The following is an 18,194-nucleotide window of genomic DNA, read 5'->3' as shown; positions in this document are numbered from 1 at the left end:
AGGAGGATAAAATTTCCGGAATACCCAGAAGAAAATATATGCCATTAAGATGACCTTAATTATTCAGTCACATGAATAATGTGAATTTTTATCTCCGTGAAAAACAATTGAGGCGGTGTATATACAACTGCAGAACATTGAAACTTCAAATAATCAAATTATTTGTGTCGTGGGTGGTTTAATTTAACAATTTTTAATTTATCAATAAATAATGGTTTAATTTATCAATGCACACTCACACACTCGTGTACATAATAAATGGATAGATAATAAAAAACGCCCCGTCTCATTCACTTCCTCGTTCCTCTGAACAACTGTCAACGGGTGGTGGTTTTGTGCTGGGTCGAGCTGTGTCAGTGGATATATGTCGTATGTATTAAAAAGACAACACCCCATCCCTTTTTGTCAATATACGTCCTTACCTGCGAATCTTTATAGACCAAAATCTGGTACTTTGAATTAAAATGACGCGAAAAGCATTAATGACAGACCAGTTTGGGGTAGTTACAGCACTTCAAACCGGACGCCGGGAGTAGTAGGTCTTGCTTAATCCATTTTGGGGCGATACTCCTCGAGGAACCCAAATAGACAAAGATGGAGTCATCAGGAGGAAGCAGAACAGACAAAGATGAGGTAATCAGGAGGAATGTGGCGGACATGAAAGCTCACTGGCGTGAGGGCATCATTCCACGCACCAAGTGGGCGGGGGCCACGCCCGACGGGTAGGCGTGGCCGCGGGATATACACCGGGCGCGCAGCCCAGAGCGCTCCAGTGCGGATGAGTGAGCAATGAATAAAGAGCTCGATAATAACCAAAGCGTTGTGGCCTACCTTTGTTCAACGTGTGTGCTCCCGCACCACATTGGTGACCTCCGACTGGTTCAACCGTAGTTGAACCCCCGAACGCGCAATGGCCAACGCGATCAAGCTGCTGGAGTTCTGGGAAGCGCAGGCCGACACCTGGTTTCTTCAAGCCGAGGCCCAATTCCAGCTCCGGGGCGTCACGGCGGATGACACGAGGTACGTCTACGTGGTCGCTGCCCTTGGCTCCGGCACGGCCGCGCGCGTCGTGTCCTTCCTCCGGCACCCGCCGGACGAGGGAAAGTACGCGGCGCTCAAGCAGCTGCTCCTCGATACGTTTGGCCTCCCAGAGGCCGACCGTGCCGACCGTCTTTTGCACCTTCCCGCCCTCGGCGACACACGCCTGTCCGCCCGCATGGATTACATGCTAGCCCTGCTCGGCGACGGCCGCGTGGATTTCCTGTTCCGTGCTCTCTTCCTCCGCGCGCTGCCTGTACAGGTGCGGCTCGCGTTGGCCGGGTCGACCATTACGGAACCGCGGGCCCTGGCCAGGGAGGCGGACAAGTACTTTGCAGCCCACGACGTGCGGCCGGCATATAGCACGGCCGTCGTGGGTCCTGGCGCCGCGCACGGCGCGGGTGGTTCGGATCCTTCCGAGCACGGCGTAGGTTTGGCGGATCGCCGCGTGGCATGGCGTTCGGATCCTCCCGAATACGGCGTAGGTTTGGCGGATCGCTGCGTGGCATGGCGTTCGGTTCCTTCCGAGCGCGGCGTAGGTTTGGCGGATCCGTGCGTGGCCGCCGCCACGCTCCGCCCACCACTGTCGTCGCAACCGGTGCGGCGACCACCACCGGGCCAGACCTGGTGCCATTTCCATGCCAGGTTCGGCCACAAGGCCAGGTCCTGTCTCCCGCCTTGTACTTTTGGCAGGTCGGGAAACGACCAGGCCGGCACTCGCTTCCTGCCATGAGCGTCGGCCATACTGGCAGCCTGTTGTTCATCACGGACACCTTATCCGGGCGCCATTACCTGTGCGACACGGGAGCGCAGGTGAGTGTCGTTCCCGCCGGTACGTCCGACAAGCAGTCCGCGGGCCGGGGCCCCGCGCTGCTTGCCGCAAACGGTACGTCCATTCGCACGTACGGAAAACGCTGCCTTTCTCTGCGGTTCAGAGGGCAGGTTTTCCGATGGTCGTTCGTCACTGCCGACGTGCCTATGGCACTGCTCGGCGCGGACTTCCTGTGTGCCAATGGTCTACTGGTGGACGTCAAGCACAGAAGGCATGTCCAGGCTGAGACGTTCAGCTCGCTCCCTTGCGTGCTGGACGCCTCGTTGAGCAGCTCCCTGAGCGGCTCATCGAGCGGCTCGCCGAGCGGCTTGCTGAGCGGTTAGGTTCCGGCCAGGTTCATCTGTACGCTTCCGGCAGCGAACGAATTCACCCGCCTCCTCGCGGGTTTCCCGGCCCTCACGCGGCCCACCTTCTCGGCGGGGGCCGTCAAGCACGGTGTGGAACACCACATCCCCACCGCCGGGCCACCGGTCTACGCCCGGGAACGCCGCCTCGAGCCGACGAAGCTCGCCGTAGCTAAAGCGGAGTTCGCTACGCTGGAGCGGCTCGGCATCGTGCCCGGGCGTAGGACATGTGGCCGGAGGCTGGAGGACATCCCGAAGACGGCGGTCATCACGCCGTTCAGCCTTTTCGAATTTCTTCGGATGCCCTTCGGTTTGAAGAATGCGGCTCAGGCGTTCCAGCGCCTAATGGACAGCGTCTTGCGCGACTTGGATTTCGTCTACGTGTACCTGGACGACATCCTCGTCGTCAGCGCGTCCCGCGAAGAGCACCTACACCGTCTCCGCACGCTCTTCGAACGTCTGGGCCAGCATGGCCTCATCGTGAACCCTGCCAAGTGCCGGTTCGGCGTTGCCGACATCGACTTTTTGGGGCACCGCGCCACCAGGCACGGGGCCGTCCCCCTACCGGCCAAGGTGGAGGCGGTGAAGGGGTTTCTGCACCCCCACACGATCAAGGGGCTCCAGGAGTTCCTGGGCATGGTAAACTTTTACCATCGGTTCCTGCCCCGCATCGCCCAGCTCCTGCGCCCCTTGCACGAGGCCCTCCGGGGCAAGCCGGGCAAAGGTGACGTTACCTGGACCGAGCAGATGGACGTGGCGTTCGCGGGCGCGAAGCTCGCCTTGGCTAACGCCACCATGCTCGCGCACCCGGCGCCCGATGCACCGATCGCCCTCACCACCGACGCCTCGGACTATGCGGTGGGCGCGGTGCACGAGCAATGGGTGCGTGGTGCCTGGCAACCGTTGGCGTTCTTCAGCCGGCAGCTTCGCCCGCCCGAACGCCGCTATAGTACCTTCGACCGCGAGTTGCTCGGGCTTCACCTGGCGGTCAGGCACTTCCGCCATCTGCTCGAGGGCCGTGCGTTCACGGCCTTCGTCGACCACAAGCCACTGGTTTTCGCGATGGGCAAGGTCGCCGAGCCGTGGTCGGCCCGGCAGCAGCGTCACCTCTCGGCCGTGTCCGAGTACACGACGGACATCCGGCACGTCGCGGGGAAGGACAACCCGGTCGCGGATTGCCTTTCCCGGTCCGTCGCCCACACAGTCCACCTTGGCATTGACTATGCCCGGATGGCGGCGGACCAGGCCGCCGACCCCGGCGTCCAGGCCTTGCGGACCGCCGTCACGGGCCTCCGCGTCACCGAGGTGCCGTTCGACGGCGCGGCCCTCTTGTGCGACGTCTCCCTCGGGCGGCCTCGCCCCATCGTGCCCGCGGGCTGGCAGCGCCAGGTTTTTGACGCCATCCACTGCCTGTCCCACCCGGGCACGAAGGCCTCCCAGAGGTTGGTCGCCGACAAGTTTGTCTGGCATGGCCTCCGGAAGGCCGTCCACGGCTGGACCAGGACGTGCCTCGCGTGCCAGCGCGCGAAGGTGCACCGGCACACCCAGGCCCCATTGGCCCCGTTTACGGTGCCGGCACGTAGGTTCGACCATGTGCACGTGGACCTGGTGGGACCTCTGCCCCCCTCGCGGGCCTTCACCCACGTCCTCACCATGGTGGACCGCACCACCCGGTGGCAGGAGGCCGTGCCTTTGACAGCGGCGGACATCGCGCAGGCGTTCATCGCCACCTGGGTCACCCGGTTCGGCGCCCCCTCGGACATCTCGTGCGACCGCGGCCCCCAGTTCACCTCGGAGCTCTGGGGGGGCGGTCGCGCGGGGGCTCGGGGTCCAGCTGCACCGAACCACGGCCTACCACTCCCAGGCCAACGGCCTGTGCGAGCGGTTCTACCGCTCGTTGAAGGCCGCGCTCCGGGCCACCCTCCGCGACGGCGGCTGTGTCGATAGGCTCCCCTGGGTCCTGCTCGGCCTCCGGACGGCGACCAAGGACGACCTGCGCGCATCCGCGGCGGAGTTGGTCTTCGGACAGCCGCTTGCGGGTGCCGGGCGAGTTCCTCCCCGACCCCACGGCACCATGGTCCGCGGTGCAGGAGCGCTCCGCGCTGCAGGAGACCGCCCGGAGGTTCGCCCCGGTGCCGACGGCGCACCACGGGCACCCGCCTATGCACGTCGCCCCGGAGCTTCGCACCGCGGAGTACGTCTTCGTCCGGCACGATGCCCACCGGACACCACTGCGGCCCCCGTACGACGGGCCTTTCCGCGTGCTGGAGACCGGGGTGAAACATTTCACCTTGGACATCGGCGGCACTCCTGACCGCGTCTCGGTGGATCGCCTCAAGCCGGCCCACCTCGACGTGGACCACCCACCTCCGGTGGCTCGGCCCCCGCGTCGGGGCCGCCCCCCTGCGGGCGGACCCCCGGCACCGCCCAGGCCCGCCGGCACGCCGCCCCCCCCGGTCCTGCACCCATCTCGGGTGCAACCTGAGGCATCCCTGCACCCCGGACGCCGCCAGTCGCCAGAGGGCGCTTCGGCCGGGTCATCCGGTTGCCCCGCAAACTGGCCCTCCAGGTGCGCGGGAATTCTGGGGGGGCGCGTGTGGCGGACACGAAAGCTCACTGGCGTGAGGGCATCATTCCACGCACCAAGTGGGCGGCGGCCACGCCCGAGGGGTAGGCGTGGCCACGGGATATACACCGGGCGCGCAGCCCGGAGCGCTCCAGTGCGGATGAGTGAGCAATGAATAAAGAGCTCGATAATAACCAAAGCGTTGTGGCCTACCTTTGTTCAACGTGTGTGCTCCCGCACCACAGGAATCTGGATAGACACATATAGTCATCAGGAGGAATCCGGATAGACAAAGATGAAGTAATCAGGAGGAACCCAAAAAGACAAAGATGGAGTCATCAGGAGCGACAAAGATCGAGTTATCAGGAGGAACCGGGATAGACAAAGACGGAGTCATCAGGAGGAACCTGGATAGACAAAGATGGAGTAATCAGGAGGAAGCAGGATAGACAAAGATGGAGTCATCAGGAGGAATCCAGATAGACAAACATGGAGTAATCAGGAGGAAGCCAAATAGACAAAGATGGAGTTATCAGAAGAAACCCAGATAGACAAAGATGGAGTCATTGGGAGGAACCCAAATAAACGAAGATAATCACGAGGAATCCGGATAGACAAAGATGAAGTAATCAGGAGGAACCCAAATAGACAAAGATGGTCATCAGGAGGAATCCGGATAGACAAACATGGAATAATCAGGAGGAAGCCAAATAGACAAAGATAGTCATCAGGAGGAATCCGGATCGACAAAGATGGAATGATCAGGAGGAACCCGGATGGACAAAGATGGGGAGTCATCAGGAGGAACCTGGATAGACAAAGATGGAGTAATCAGGAGGAAGCAGGATAGACAAAGATGGAGTCATCAGAAGGAATCCAGACAGACAAACATGGAGTAATCAAGAGGAAGCCAAATAGACAAAGATGGAGTTATCAGGAGGAATCCGGATAGACAAAGATGGAATAATCAGGAGGAAGCCAAATAGACAAAGATGGAGTCATTGGGAGGAACCCAAATAAACGAAGATAATCAGGAGGAATCTGGATAGACAAAGATGAAGTAATCAGGAGGAACCCAAATAGACAAAGATGGAGTCATCAGGAGGAATCCGGATAGACAAAGATGGAGTAATCAGGAGGAATCCAGATAGACAAAGATGGAATAATCAGGAGGAAGCCAAATAGACAAAGATGGAGTTATTAGGAGGAACCCAGATAGACAAAGATGGAGTCATCAGGAGGAACCCAAATAGACAAAGATGGAGTCATCAGGAGGAATCCGGATAGACAAAGATGGAATAATCAGGAGGAAGCCAAATAGACAAAGATAGTCATCAGGAGGAACCAAAATAGACAAAAATGGAGTAATTAGGTGGAATACAGATAGACAAAGATGGAGTAATTAGGAGGAAGCCAAATAGACAAAGATGGAGTCATGAGGAGGAACCCAGATGGACAAAGATTGAGTCATCAGGAAGAATCCAGATAGACAAAGATGGAGTCATTAAAGGAGGAACCCAGATAGACAAAAATGGAGTCATGAGAGGAGGAACCCGGATAGGATTTGGGTTTCAGCTGCTACTCCGCTACCCTCAACCCCATCCTGGCGCAACCAAGTGAACCTTCCAGAAGTTCCAGATACCGTTTCCAAGATTCACCGCTCCATAAGAAAGAGAGAGGGATGACAAATGATGATGAGTAGTAAAGGCATGGAATTATTTTGGTAAAGTTGAGATACATGAACACTCTAAAACCACGGAGATGGATGGCCGATTTCCAATCTTCCATGCAGCACGAGGATTGGATTGAAATTGTTTAACTGCCGATTCTGGACAATTTAACTGGTTGATTGAGCTGTTCTTTAGATTGTGATATTTAACAGTAGTGGGGTGGCTTAGCCCAAATATTCAAAAGAATTGTGCATTTTGTGATACAAGCACCAAATTTGGCACAAATGTACATTAATATTGTTGCGAATATGGAATTTGGCCTCCATATCCGCTTGTAAATATTCCCCTATTTTTTCCAATACTCCCCAACTTTCCCCAGTCCCCCATTCCCTAGTCCCATTGCATGTAAATAACAATCAGTAGAGCCGACCTTCCCCTTATTCCCCCATTAAATGTCGTGCCCAGGTCCACCGCACCACACGTAGACAACTTTCGGACATCTTCCTAGTTATTCTTAATCTATGTCAGTTAAGGCCTCGTTTCCATTAATTATGACTCTTCGTTGCACCAGAATGTGATTATATGGCATCAGTAGTGAGTTTAGGACCTTTTCCATACCTCCTTCCATCTTCTTCCCCAACCAACTATGGCTGCAGCAACGGAGGGGATGGGGGCGGCGCGGCGGCGCGGGGGGGAGGATGCGTCCTCACACCGGCTCGATTAGCGCCATTGACCACGCGCTCCACGGGGTTACCACGGAGGGGCTGGCTGTCAGCTCCTCCTCAAGGGCGGAGCCTGGTAACCCCCCGCACCCAATCAGAAGGGCGGACCGATTCCATCTGGGGCGGCGCTAGCGAGCCGAGGGCGTGTCACTCCCCGCCGGATATACGCGGCCACGTAGCGGACGTGACGTCAGATGCGCCTGAACTACGGAGAGCAGAGGAAGCCACCGCCACCCCCAGCGCGACGATACCTCCCCGCATCTTTGGACCGGACCGTACTGGACCCTGCTTTGAGCCAAGAGTGCACCTTGAGCCATCGATACCCGCTGTCCTTTTCATCAACCCCCGTGTGAGTCAGCCTTGTCCCGTTTGTCCGTCGTCTGTCCGGGGTTAATATAAGAGTGTGTCTAAGTGCCTGTCTTTCTGTGATTATAACTCTAGCCCCTGTAATCTAACCTTTTTCCGTACGAATATACTTGAGAACTGAACCCCTGGTGTCGTATTGTGTTATTGTAATCCAGCCGGGTGTCTTCTTTTCCTTATTGAGCCAGCATCGCGCGACTCGTCAACGTTCGGGCACAATCGGGTAACTTGTACGGATACGGCGGCCATCCCGCTCGGCCCACCATACCATCAAAGTCGTATCTGTAACAATTGGTGTCAGGAGTGGGATTCGGACCCGGGACTAAATTAGTTAGGCCCAAATTTTGGGAGGGAAAATCGATCCGGAGCGCGTACTGCGCTCGACAAAATCGATCCGGAGCGCGTACTGCGCTCGACAAAATCGATCCGGAGCGCGTACTGCGCTCGACAAAATCGATCCGGAGCGCGTACGGCGCTCGACAAAATCGATCCGGAGCGCGGGTACTGCGCTCGACGAAAGTATAACGGCGAAATTTCGAATTTGTTTTACGAAACTCGAATTTTGAAAGTCGCGCTATGGCGGATCAAGACGGCTGGGGTCCGGTAGGGGAGAGTGAAGCAGGGTCGGTCCAGGACCAAATTGAGGGACAAGAGGAGAGCGAAGCAGTGAGGGCGGCAGGTTCGCAAAATAGCGCCGTCACGCACGAAGTAGCGGGCGCGCAAAAAGGCGCCTCGCACGAGCGCGCGGTAGCCGAGCCGGCTGTATCAGCGGGCTTTAACATGCAGCCGTTTGACATGCAGCAGTTCATGGCACGGTTTAGCGAATACATGGCAGAGTCGAAGAGCGACAACGAAAAAAGAGCCAGGGAAATGGAGAAAATGGAAAACAGAATGGGGGAGCGACTAGGGAATCAAATCGGGGGGTTAGACAAGAAATTTGGGAAGTTAGACAATAATTTTGAGGAGTTAGACAAGAAATTTGGGAAGTTAGACAATAATTTTGAGGGGTTAGACAACGGGATAAAAGAGGTGAGACATGGGTTAACGGGGGTAGAAAACAGAATGGCCGCTCAAGAGAATCAGATAGAGGGAGTGAAACATGGGTTAACGGGGGTAGAAAACAGAATGGCCGCTCAAGAGAATCAGATAGAGGGAGTGAAACATGGGTTAACGGGGGTAGAAAACAGAATGGCCGCTCAAGAGAATCAAATAGAGGGAGTGAAAAATGGGTTAGAGGGGTTAGAAAACAGTATGGAAGGCAAATTGAGGGACATGAGGGACCAAGCGGAAAGGGAAGTTAAACAAATGGAGCAGCAGATAGAGGGGGTCAGAATGGGGGTAGAAACCAAACTGGATGCTCACAGGGAGGAAATGGAGCAGATGAGGGTGGCATCTGGGCAGGAGATGCAAGTGATGGGAGAGGAGATCAGAAGAGGAGTGAGTGAGGAGGTCGGAGGAGTGCGCGAGGAGGTGAGGCACTGTAAGGAGCACATGGAGAAGGAGGTGAGAAAGGGGACGGTAAAGTTACAAGGGGGCATAGAGGTCCTGACGCAGGAGGTGGAGCAGCTGACGGTGGGACAGACGGAGTTAGTGGAGCAGGTTCAAAGGAACACTGCGGTATTAGGAGGGTTAAAGGCGACACAGAAAGAACTAAAAGATGACTTGGTAGCGACGAAGAGGGAATGTCAGATGGTACGTGAGGGACTGACAACGAGGTTGGACGAGGTGATAGAGGTAATGGAGACGAAGGACCGGCAGGTGAGGACGCACCTGGAAACGGTCAAGGTAGCCTTGGAGGACGAGCTTGAGGAGACGTACCGGGGAATAAAAGAGGTGAAACACAAATTAGAAGAAGTGGAAGAAGGGATGAGTGAAATTAAGAAGCGACGGAGAGGGGATAAGAAGGAGATAAAGGAGGAGATAAAAGAATTGGTCCAAAGTCTGTGTTTGGATCGTGATGATGTGCTCATTAACCGGATGAGGGATTCGCAGGTGATGGAGGAGAAGCGAAGAGGAAGAGGACCCGGTGTAAGTGGTGACCAATATGGTCGTGCGTATGATGCGCCAGGGGATTTAATAAGCTTGGGGGTCGAGATGGACCCGGGTGTTCGTGAAAGGCCGTTGGTGAGGTGTGTGACAGGTCTGGTGTGCGAAAGAGGAGGTGTGCGAGAAAGTCCGACTCTGGGGTGTGTGAGGAAAAAGTGTGTGCCAAGGAGTGAGTGTGCTGGCGAGAGTGAGTCGGTCGTAGCGTGTGTGCGAGGGAGCACATGGAAGCGCGGTGTGGTAAGTGTTACAGAGGGTGTGACGGGAGAGTGTGCGCAAGGGTGTGCGCGAGAGAGGTGTGTAACGGACAGGTGCATGAGGAAAGAGTGCGCTGTCAAAGGCAAGGAAGAATGCACACCTGTGGTAAGTGTTACAGAGGGTGTGACGGGAGAGTGTGCGCAAGGGTGTGCGCGAGAGAGGTGTGTAACGGACAGGTGCATGAGGAAAGAGTGCGCTGTCAAAGGCAAGGAAGAATGCACACCTGTGGTGAGTGTTACAGAGGGTGTGACGGGAGAGTGTGCGCGAGGAAGGTGTGTGACGGACAGGTGCATGAGGAAAGAGTGCGCTGTCAAGAGTAAGGGTGAGTGCGCTGTCAGGAATGGAGGTGAAAGTAGTGGGAGTGACATGGAGCGTGAGTTAGTTGTGACAGGTGAGCGAGGATGTACACCTGGGATGGAAGGATGCACACCTGGAATGGTAGAGCGTGAGTGGGAATGCACGCTGGAGTTGGTGGTGAGGCACGTGATTGGGTGTGCGAATGAGGGCACACCTGTAATTGTCACAGAGGAGGTGACCGCGGAGGGGGCGCGAAGCGGTGTATTGGTGAGGTGTGCGAGCAACGAATGTGTGCCAAAGTGTTCGGTGGTCAGGTGTGTGACCAAGGCTGTGAGTGGGATGGGTGCACCTGGGTGTGTAAGGAAAGGTACGAGGAGCATGGGCACGGCTGGATGTGTGAGCAAGGAACGGGCTGCGGGGTGTAAGCGTCCAGGTGAAGCATCGACGTTACACGGGTTAGAGGTTAGAGCGACTTTTAGCCGAAGCAGGCCCTCGGTGCGTGCCGGGCCTCGCTTTGAACGGCCGCGTCCAGGCTCCACTAGGCGGAGCTGGCAGCCCGATAGAAAGGGTCGTCATGGCGACCACTTTTTGGTGAGACGTGCCGGCAGGTCGAGATCGGGGCATTGGATGGCTCCACGCCGAGGTGGTGCGTGGGATCTCGGCCCGGGTAAACCTCCTTCCCTGCACCGAATGCGGGACGCACCCAGCCGCTGGCACAAAACAACCAGCATCCATTGCTCGGCTGTACGAAGCCGGGCTGTAGATGTGAATTGGCGCACCGAGAGGATGTAATAAGTAGACGGGTAATGGTGATAGTGATAGTAGTGATTTGATACAAAATTTAGAAAAGTGAATAGAATTGGCAGTAAATAGAAAATTTTTGAATTGTTGGATTTGGACGAGCGAAATTGGTAGTGAGAGACCCCCGATGTGGTGGGATGGCAAATCCACCATCCTTCCCATGTGGGGGGCAAAGGAGCAATAGTTTATGGGGTGTATGGCAGTGAAAACTAGCCCGGGTGGGTTAGGATATTGTGTGTAGGGATCTAGAGAAGATGACCTTAGGTAACGTTAAGTTTAGTTAGTGACTGATACCTGTAGTGGGGACGCAGGTAGATTAGTGTGGATGATAATGACGTGGGAGCGCAATAGTTTAAAGGGACGACTGGGAAGCGCAAGTTTCAGAAGGGAGTAGTTAGCTGAGATGATGCCGTGTGTGTGTGAGGATGGAACAGGTGTGATTGCACAGGTGTGCAATTGGACAGGTGTGTGGAGCAGTGTATGAGTAGTGAGTGTGTGGATCAGCGCGAATGCGCTTGGGGAGAGAAGGGTGCAGGTGGCACCAGGTGTGAGAGCACAGGGTGCAAGTACAGGTGTGTGGAGAGAGTTGGAGTAAGTGGTATGGAGTGGTGTGCGTGGTGCGAAGGTGTGGATGGGGGAAGAGTGGACCCCTTTCACGAGTACCCGGGGCGGGTAGTGTAAGTGTTAGGTAGAGGGTACAGGTAAATTGTGGTTGGATATTGGCATTTGTGGTGCGGTTGCAGAATGGTGTTGTGGATGGGTGCATTAGTGTTGTGGAAATGGCTGGGCGTGTAGCCTGTTAGTGTGTGTAGTTGGTTGGGCACTCCACCACTGTGAGGATGTCGGCCAGGTGAGGCCGCAGGTGGGCTCTGGGAGCCGGTAGTTGTGAGTGGGTGCCTGAGGATCCCGGGTGTGGATCGGGCAGCCCAGTGCCAGAGAGGGCACGGAGTGGGGAGAGCGCCAGAGGGCCTTCCCCAGGTAGATAGGTTAGGGTAAGGAGCAGGTAAGCTCGGAGGCAACTGCAGTGGTGGAGGTGTGCAGGTGGGTAGACCCACTGGGAGAGGTACACGCCGCAGCCCAGAAATTGTGCGAGGGCACCGGGAGATGAATCGGGGGAGTGAGACCCCAAATTGAAAAGCACCACAGTTTGGCCAATGGGAATTGGTTTTTAGAACCCATAGAGTAAGAGGGCCAATGGTTTGGCCGGAGAGAGACCCCGGGTAGTGTAAAGTTGTTAAAGTCATTTAGGAAATAGTTAGGATTAATGAACCTGTCGCACCATACGCAGCCACTTGCCTGTGGTGATGATGATGGCTCCACACCTGTGTTTTCTTTGTTTTGTGCAGGAAATGAGATTGCTGTGTGGATTTGTGAGACGCATCACGACGTGGATGAGACATTGGGGTGATTCCATCTCTCCCTCCCTAGGAGGGACTGATGATGAATTGGTAATGGCAAATTTTGATGTGCAGTTGGAGATGGCAAATTTTGATGAGAGTTGAAAATGGCAAATTTGATTGGTTAGGAGGGAGAGAAGACGAATTTGGTTTATGGGAGGAACGGGGAAGACAGTAGGGATGTTTGTTGATTTGTAAAGTAGATGTTTATGAGTAGTGTTGTGTTTTGTGGATGCAGTAAGGGGTAAGGGAGGGGCCATGTAGGTTACCTGGTGGGGGGGGGGGCGTACGATAGGAACGTACCTGTCTCACCTGGTTCCCATGTGCCCCCAGTGTGCATCACCTTACATTGCGTGCACTTTTGCGCCCTTACCACCTTACTCACTTGTTTCTTCTTTTGTCTCCCACCTCCGAGGATCTGGCTTTGGGGTAGAGAGAGAGGAGAGAGAGGTGCTGGCTGCGCAGTTGTGGGCCTGCACTTTCGCTGTTTGCTGCCGGGATCGATACACCATATGGACCGCAATGTTTGTGGCCACCCACAATGGACCGCAGTTCGTTTGCGGCCAAGCACCACCCGGGGATGGACCTATGGATCAACGTGGCACCTATGCCATACAGGTGAACCACTAATAGTTAACACCACCAAGTGCACCACAAGAAGAGCAAGAGACACCTGCAGGGTTAGGGGTTGTCGAATTTATTTTTATTCCAATGAACAATGGTGACTGCACCGATTGGTGGTGGGGTGGTGCTTTTGATGCTCGGGAAGGGTGCTCTGCACGTTATTAAAGGCCGTCGGCCACAGAGCACTCGTGGGTTGGTGTATCGATGCTGGCAAGCGCGCTCTCTCTATGCATAACATCTGCATGTGTTCCTCCAAAAACAGGTCCTGGATCGTAGTGTAAATAGCAGCGTAGTCTTGTAAATAATGCTCCCTACCGGCTGTATGTTTAGTTTGCGAATTCTTTCCGGATTCGGTTATCCTGTGGGTGTGTTTCTGTGAGGAGAAGGGTGCAACGTCGCAGGGGGACATATTTACTCATTTGTGAATATCTGTAAAACTGTCGCACTCAGGGTAGAGTTAATAGTAGAGGGAACTACATTGCGTGCCACACTAAAGTAGGTAAAAATTTATCGGGTCGGGACGCCCCGAGGGTAGAGAAGGGTGCAATGTTGCGAATATGGAATTTGGCCTCCATATCCGCTTGTAAATATTCCCCTATTTTTTCCAATACTCCCCAACTTTCCCCAGTCCCCCATTCCCTAGTCCCATTGCATGTAAATAACAATCAGTAGAGCCGACCTTCCCCTTATTCCCCCATTAAATGTCGTGCCCAGGTCCACCGCACCACACGTAGACAACTTTCGGACATCTTCCTAGTTATTCTTAATCTATGTCAGTTAAGGCCTCGTTTCCATTAATTATGACTCTTCGTTGCACCAGAATGTGATTATATGGCATCAGTAGTGAGTTTAGGACCTTTTCCATACCTCCTTCCATCTTCTTCCCCAACCAACTATGGCTGCAGCAACGGAGGGGATGGGGGCGGCGCGGCGGCGCGGGGGGGAGGATGCGTCCTCACACCGGCTCGATTAGCGCCATTGACCACGCGCTCCACGGGGTTACCACGGAGGGGCTGGCTGTCAGCTCCTCCTCAAGGGCGGAGCCTGGTAACCCCCCGCACCCAATCAGAAGGGCGGACCGATTCCATCTGGGGCGGCGCTAGCGAGCCGAGGGCGTGTCACTCCCCGCCGGATATACGCGGCCACGTAGCGGACGTGACGTCAGATGCGCCTGAACTACGGAGAGCAGAGGAAGCCACCGCCACCCCCAGCGCGACGATACCTCCCCGCATCTTTGGACCGGACCGTACTGGACCCTGCTTTGAGCCAAGAGTGCACCTTGAGCCATCGATACCCGCTGTCCTTTTCATCAACCCCCGTGTGAGTCAGCCTTGTCCCGTTTGTCCGTCGTCTGTCCGGGGTTAATATAAGAGTGTGTCTAAGTGCCTGTCTTTCTGTGATTATAACTCTAGCCCCTGTAATCTAACCTTTTTCCGTACGAATATACTTGAGAACTGAACCCCTGGTGTCGTATTGTGTTATTGTAATCCAGCCGGGTGTCTTCTTTTCCTTATTGAGCCAGCATCGCGCGACTCGTCAACGTTCGGGCACAATCGGGTAACTTGTACGGATACGGCGGCCATCCCGCTCGGCCCACCATACCATCAAAGTCGTATCTGTAACATGCGAACATTTTCAGATATTGGGCCACTTGAAATTCTCTCTTTATGTCCGCCATATTGGATTTCAAAATGGCCGCCACTTGAAATCTACATTTGCTATTATCTCTGGACGTAATGCAGCTATTGACTTGATTCTGGTATCTAAATGTATGTTTTTGGGGGCAAGGAATCCAATGGTACCAATTTCAACTTAATATTATCTATCACAGTCTGTTATATAATTTTATTTGGAAATTATCTAGGCAAATATTGGATTCAACACAATACTTTGAAAAGAATGTCTTAGTTCTGTAAATATAAATAAATAAAAAAACTATACTAAATCACTAGTAACAACTCAGACAAGCTCATATATACTGGCAGTCTAAAATATAAATTCATATCCCATTAGGAAACAAAGTGACCCATTCATTTGTGTTTTTCATATGCATATTTTATGTAACATTACATTCATATTGTCAATAAATACCAAACATGCATAATCCCCTTTTCCTAGACCCTTTAAGCCATCTTTTGTGTTTCTAGAGTACAGAAATTTCTTGTATAGGCTTCCATCTGTCTTGTTTCCTTAACAATGCACTGTAGCATGTCTTTAACAATGTTTACAAACATGACTCCACTACATGTCTTTAATCACAGCCCTGACCCAAATAAAAGAGTAGAGAGGCTGCATGTGTGTTGACCCACATCAACTGTGTTCTTTGTGTGTGGCTGTGTTTAAATCACCTTGTGACTCCACATAAATGAGTTAATTACATACAATCTGGGCTCAGCTAGACAACATTGTGTGGTCAGCAATGAAGACGAGAGTCTGAATTACATGTATGCAAAAGACCTTGTGAACCAGTGAAGCAAATACACGGGTAAGCATGAATTAAATCTAGGGCATGATATAATTTCCATGATGTTTACCTCTACACTCAATGGTGGAAGGAGGTAATGTTTTGATCCCAGCTTGTCTGTATGTCTGTTTGTCTGTTAGTCCACAAAATTCCAGACAAAGCTTGTAGTAGTGGTAGTTGTAGTGGTAGTGGTGATAACAGAAATTGTTATATAGAACTGAACTTATATTATTATTATATGCAGAAAATAACTTCATTTCTATATGCCCTGCAGTGGACAGGTTAATTGGTTTATGCACTGAAGGGGTCACCCTGGTGTGCACTGCTGTGTTCTGCCTCACTGAGTTGTTCAGGTATGATGTACTCAGCACAAGCTTACCTGATACACATGTGTGCTGGCTAAAACCACTTGTCTGGTGGGCACGACAGAGGCAGGTTGTCTAATAGCCAACCTGGTCTTACTTTTTTGGGGTTTATCTGAAATTCTTACTATAAGGCTTTAAATTAGAAATGTTTTATATAAAGTAGTATTTTGAGTGAAGTGTGTATTCCACACTGACAGTTTTGACATGTTCTGAATTTAACACGAAGGCTGTAATTAACAGAACGGGGTATGTCTGGAAAATGTACTGTCCAACCTAATAAGAGTTTAGACTGATTTATATTTAAATCTTGGCTGTGTAAATATTGTAAGAATTTATGAATTCAAATGTTTTGTAAATATTCAATAAATTTGGGAATATTTTTTAACTAAAGAATCTCATGTGATTTTATTTCTCTTCTTGCCTCCGGTATGGGTGAAAATTTAATTCCGGCATAATCTCACAAAACTAATTCCCTAAGTGTGCCAAGCTAAATGCTCTACGATATAGAGGAATTATCCTCCTCTCCATTAGTATGGCGGAGGAAACCCCTCTATTATATATATAACAAAATGTTAACATTATATCATTGTATCGTTGCAGATTCAGAAGACAGTTCCACCATGTCCAAGAGCTTCAGACTAGCTGATGTTGAGCGAACTTCACCATCAACATCACAGCACCTCACCACAACTGACTGGAAGTTATGCCTTATATGTCAAGAGGACAAGACGGAGACACTGACCAAACCTGACCAATCAAAGAGAAAAGACATTGGGAGTGGGTACAGTTCACTCGCAGAGAACTTGGTCAAATTCAGTGAACTTGGAGAGCTTCCAGGATCATTTCACCTGGAAAGACTCGATGATGGTCATGGCATTGAAGCTGCGATGGATGCACACGGTGCAAAATATCATCAGACATGCAGGCTCCGGTACAACAACACCAAACTGCAGAGAGCACAAAAGAGAGCACTCAAGAAAGAATGTGAGAGCGATGAGGAACAAGCTGCATGCAAACGCACCAGGTTACATTCACGCTCATCGAGTACAGAGAAGAAGGTCCCAGAAAATTGTTTCTTCTGTGAACAACCTGCTGGGGCTGACAGTCTTCGGAAAGCTGCAACATTCCAAATGGACAAACGGGTGCGTGCCTGTGCAACCCTTCTTGGCGATACAGAACTGCTGGGCCGTCTCAGTGGTGGGGACATGATAGCGTTGGACGCCCAGTATCACCCACGGTGCTTGATAGGACTTTACAATCGCACAAGAAAGGCCCAGTCAACAGGATCACAGGACACAAAACAAGAGCGAGCAATGTCGGCAGTTGTCTTCACTGAACTCGTCCTCTACATTGAAGAAACCAGACAAGATGAGGAGACGGCACCAGTATTCAGATTGGCTGACCTTGTCCAGCTCTATCAGTCCAGAATGGAACAGCTAGGAGTCCAGCTCGACACGAGAGTCCACTCCACACGACTGAAACAGAGACTGTTGGCTCAGTTTCCTGACATGCGGGCACACACCAAGGGGAGAGACATCCTGATGGCATTTGAAGAAGATGTCGGTGCTGCTCTTGCCAAAGCCTGCGAGCTGGACAGTGATAGTGATGCAGTCCATCTTGCCCATGCTGCACAGATTGTTCGCCGTCACATGTTTGGAGAAGCCAAGCCCTTCACAGGATTCCCTGAAGTATGTCAAGAAGAATCTGTGCCACCGTTGCTGCTTGCCCTAGTCAGTATGATCCTAGAGGGACCCAGCATCAAGGAACAGATGGCAGACACTAACCCTGCAGCAATTGCCACAGCTCAGATACTGAAGTTCAACAGCATCAAACACAAGCGAACACGCTCACAGCTGCATTGAGCTGGTTTCTTGCAAGTGCAAGAAAGGGTGTGTGAGGCGCTGCAAGTGCAAAAAGGCTGCCCTTCAGTGCACAGCCCTCTGTGTGTGTGAAGGGGACTGCACATGACGATGAGTCAACAACATACATGTACTTGTGGCAATGCTGAACTTGTTAACATGACACTGTTTATGTACACGTATCTTCAGTACCGGTATATACCTAGCCTCAGATACCAGTACACCTAGCCTCAAATACTAGACCATGTAGCATGTCAGTATTATACCTAAGACATTTACAGAACTAAGACATTCTTTTCAAAGTATTGTGTTGAATCCAATATTTGCCTAGATAATTTCCAAATAAAATTATATAACAGACTGTGATAGATAATATTAAGTTGAAATTGGTACCATTGGATTCCTTGCCCCCAAAAACATATATTTAGATACCAGAATCAAGTCAATAGCTGCATTACGTCCAGAGATAATAGCAAATGTAGATTTCAAGTGGCGGCCATTTTGAAATCCAATATGGCGGACATAAAGAGAGAATTTCAAGTGGCCCAATA

The 18,194-nt window shown here is 52.6% G+C and overlaps 1 protein-coding gene across 1 annotated transcript; it reads left to right on the top strand.

The window, feature by feature from the left end:
- Positions 1-292: 292 nt before the first annotated feature.
- LOC144888971 (uncharacterized) lies at positions 293-17,819 on the top strand. Its single transcript, XM_078768760.1, has 3 exons — positions 293-369; positions 15,694-15,772; positions 16,385-17,819. The coding sequence occupies exon 3, from the start codon at positions 16,405-16,407 to the stop codon at positions 17,644-17,646; it is 1,242 nt and encodes a 413-aa protein (XP_078624886.1). The 5' UTR covers positions 293-369; positions 15,694-15,772; positions 16,385-16,404; the 3' UTR covers positions 17,647-17,819.
- The last annotated feature ends 375 nt before the right edge of the window (positions 17,820-18,194 follow it).

This window comes from Myxine glutinosa, unplaced genomic scaffold, assembly GCF_964187855.1.
Source record: "Myxine glutinosa unplaced genomic scaffold, kmMyxGlut1.1 SCAFFOLD_386, whole genome shotgun sequence".
Classification (NCBI taxonomy): domain Eukaryota; kingdom Metazoa; phylum Chordata; class Myxini; order Myxiniformes; family Myxinidae; genus Myxine; species Myxine glutinosa.
This window is presented reverse-complemented; position numbering and strand designations above follow the sequence as displayed.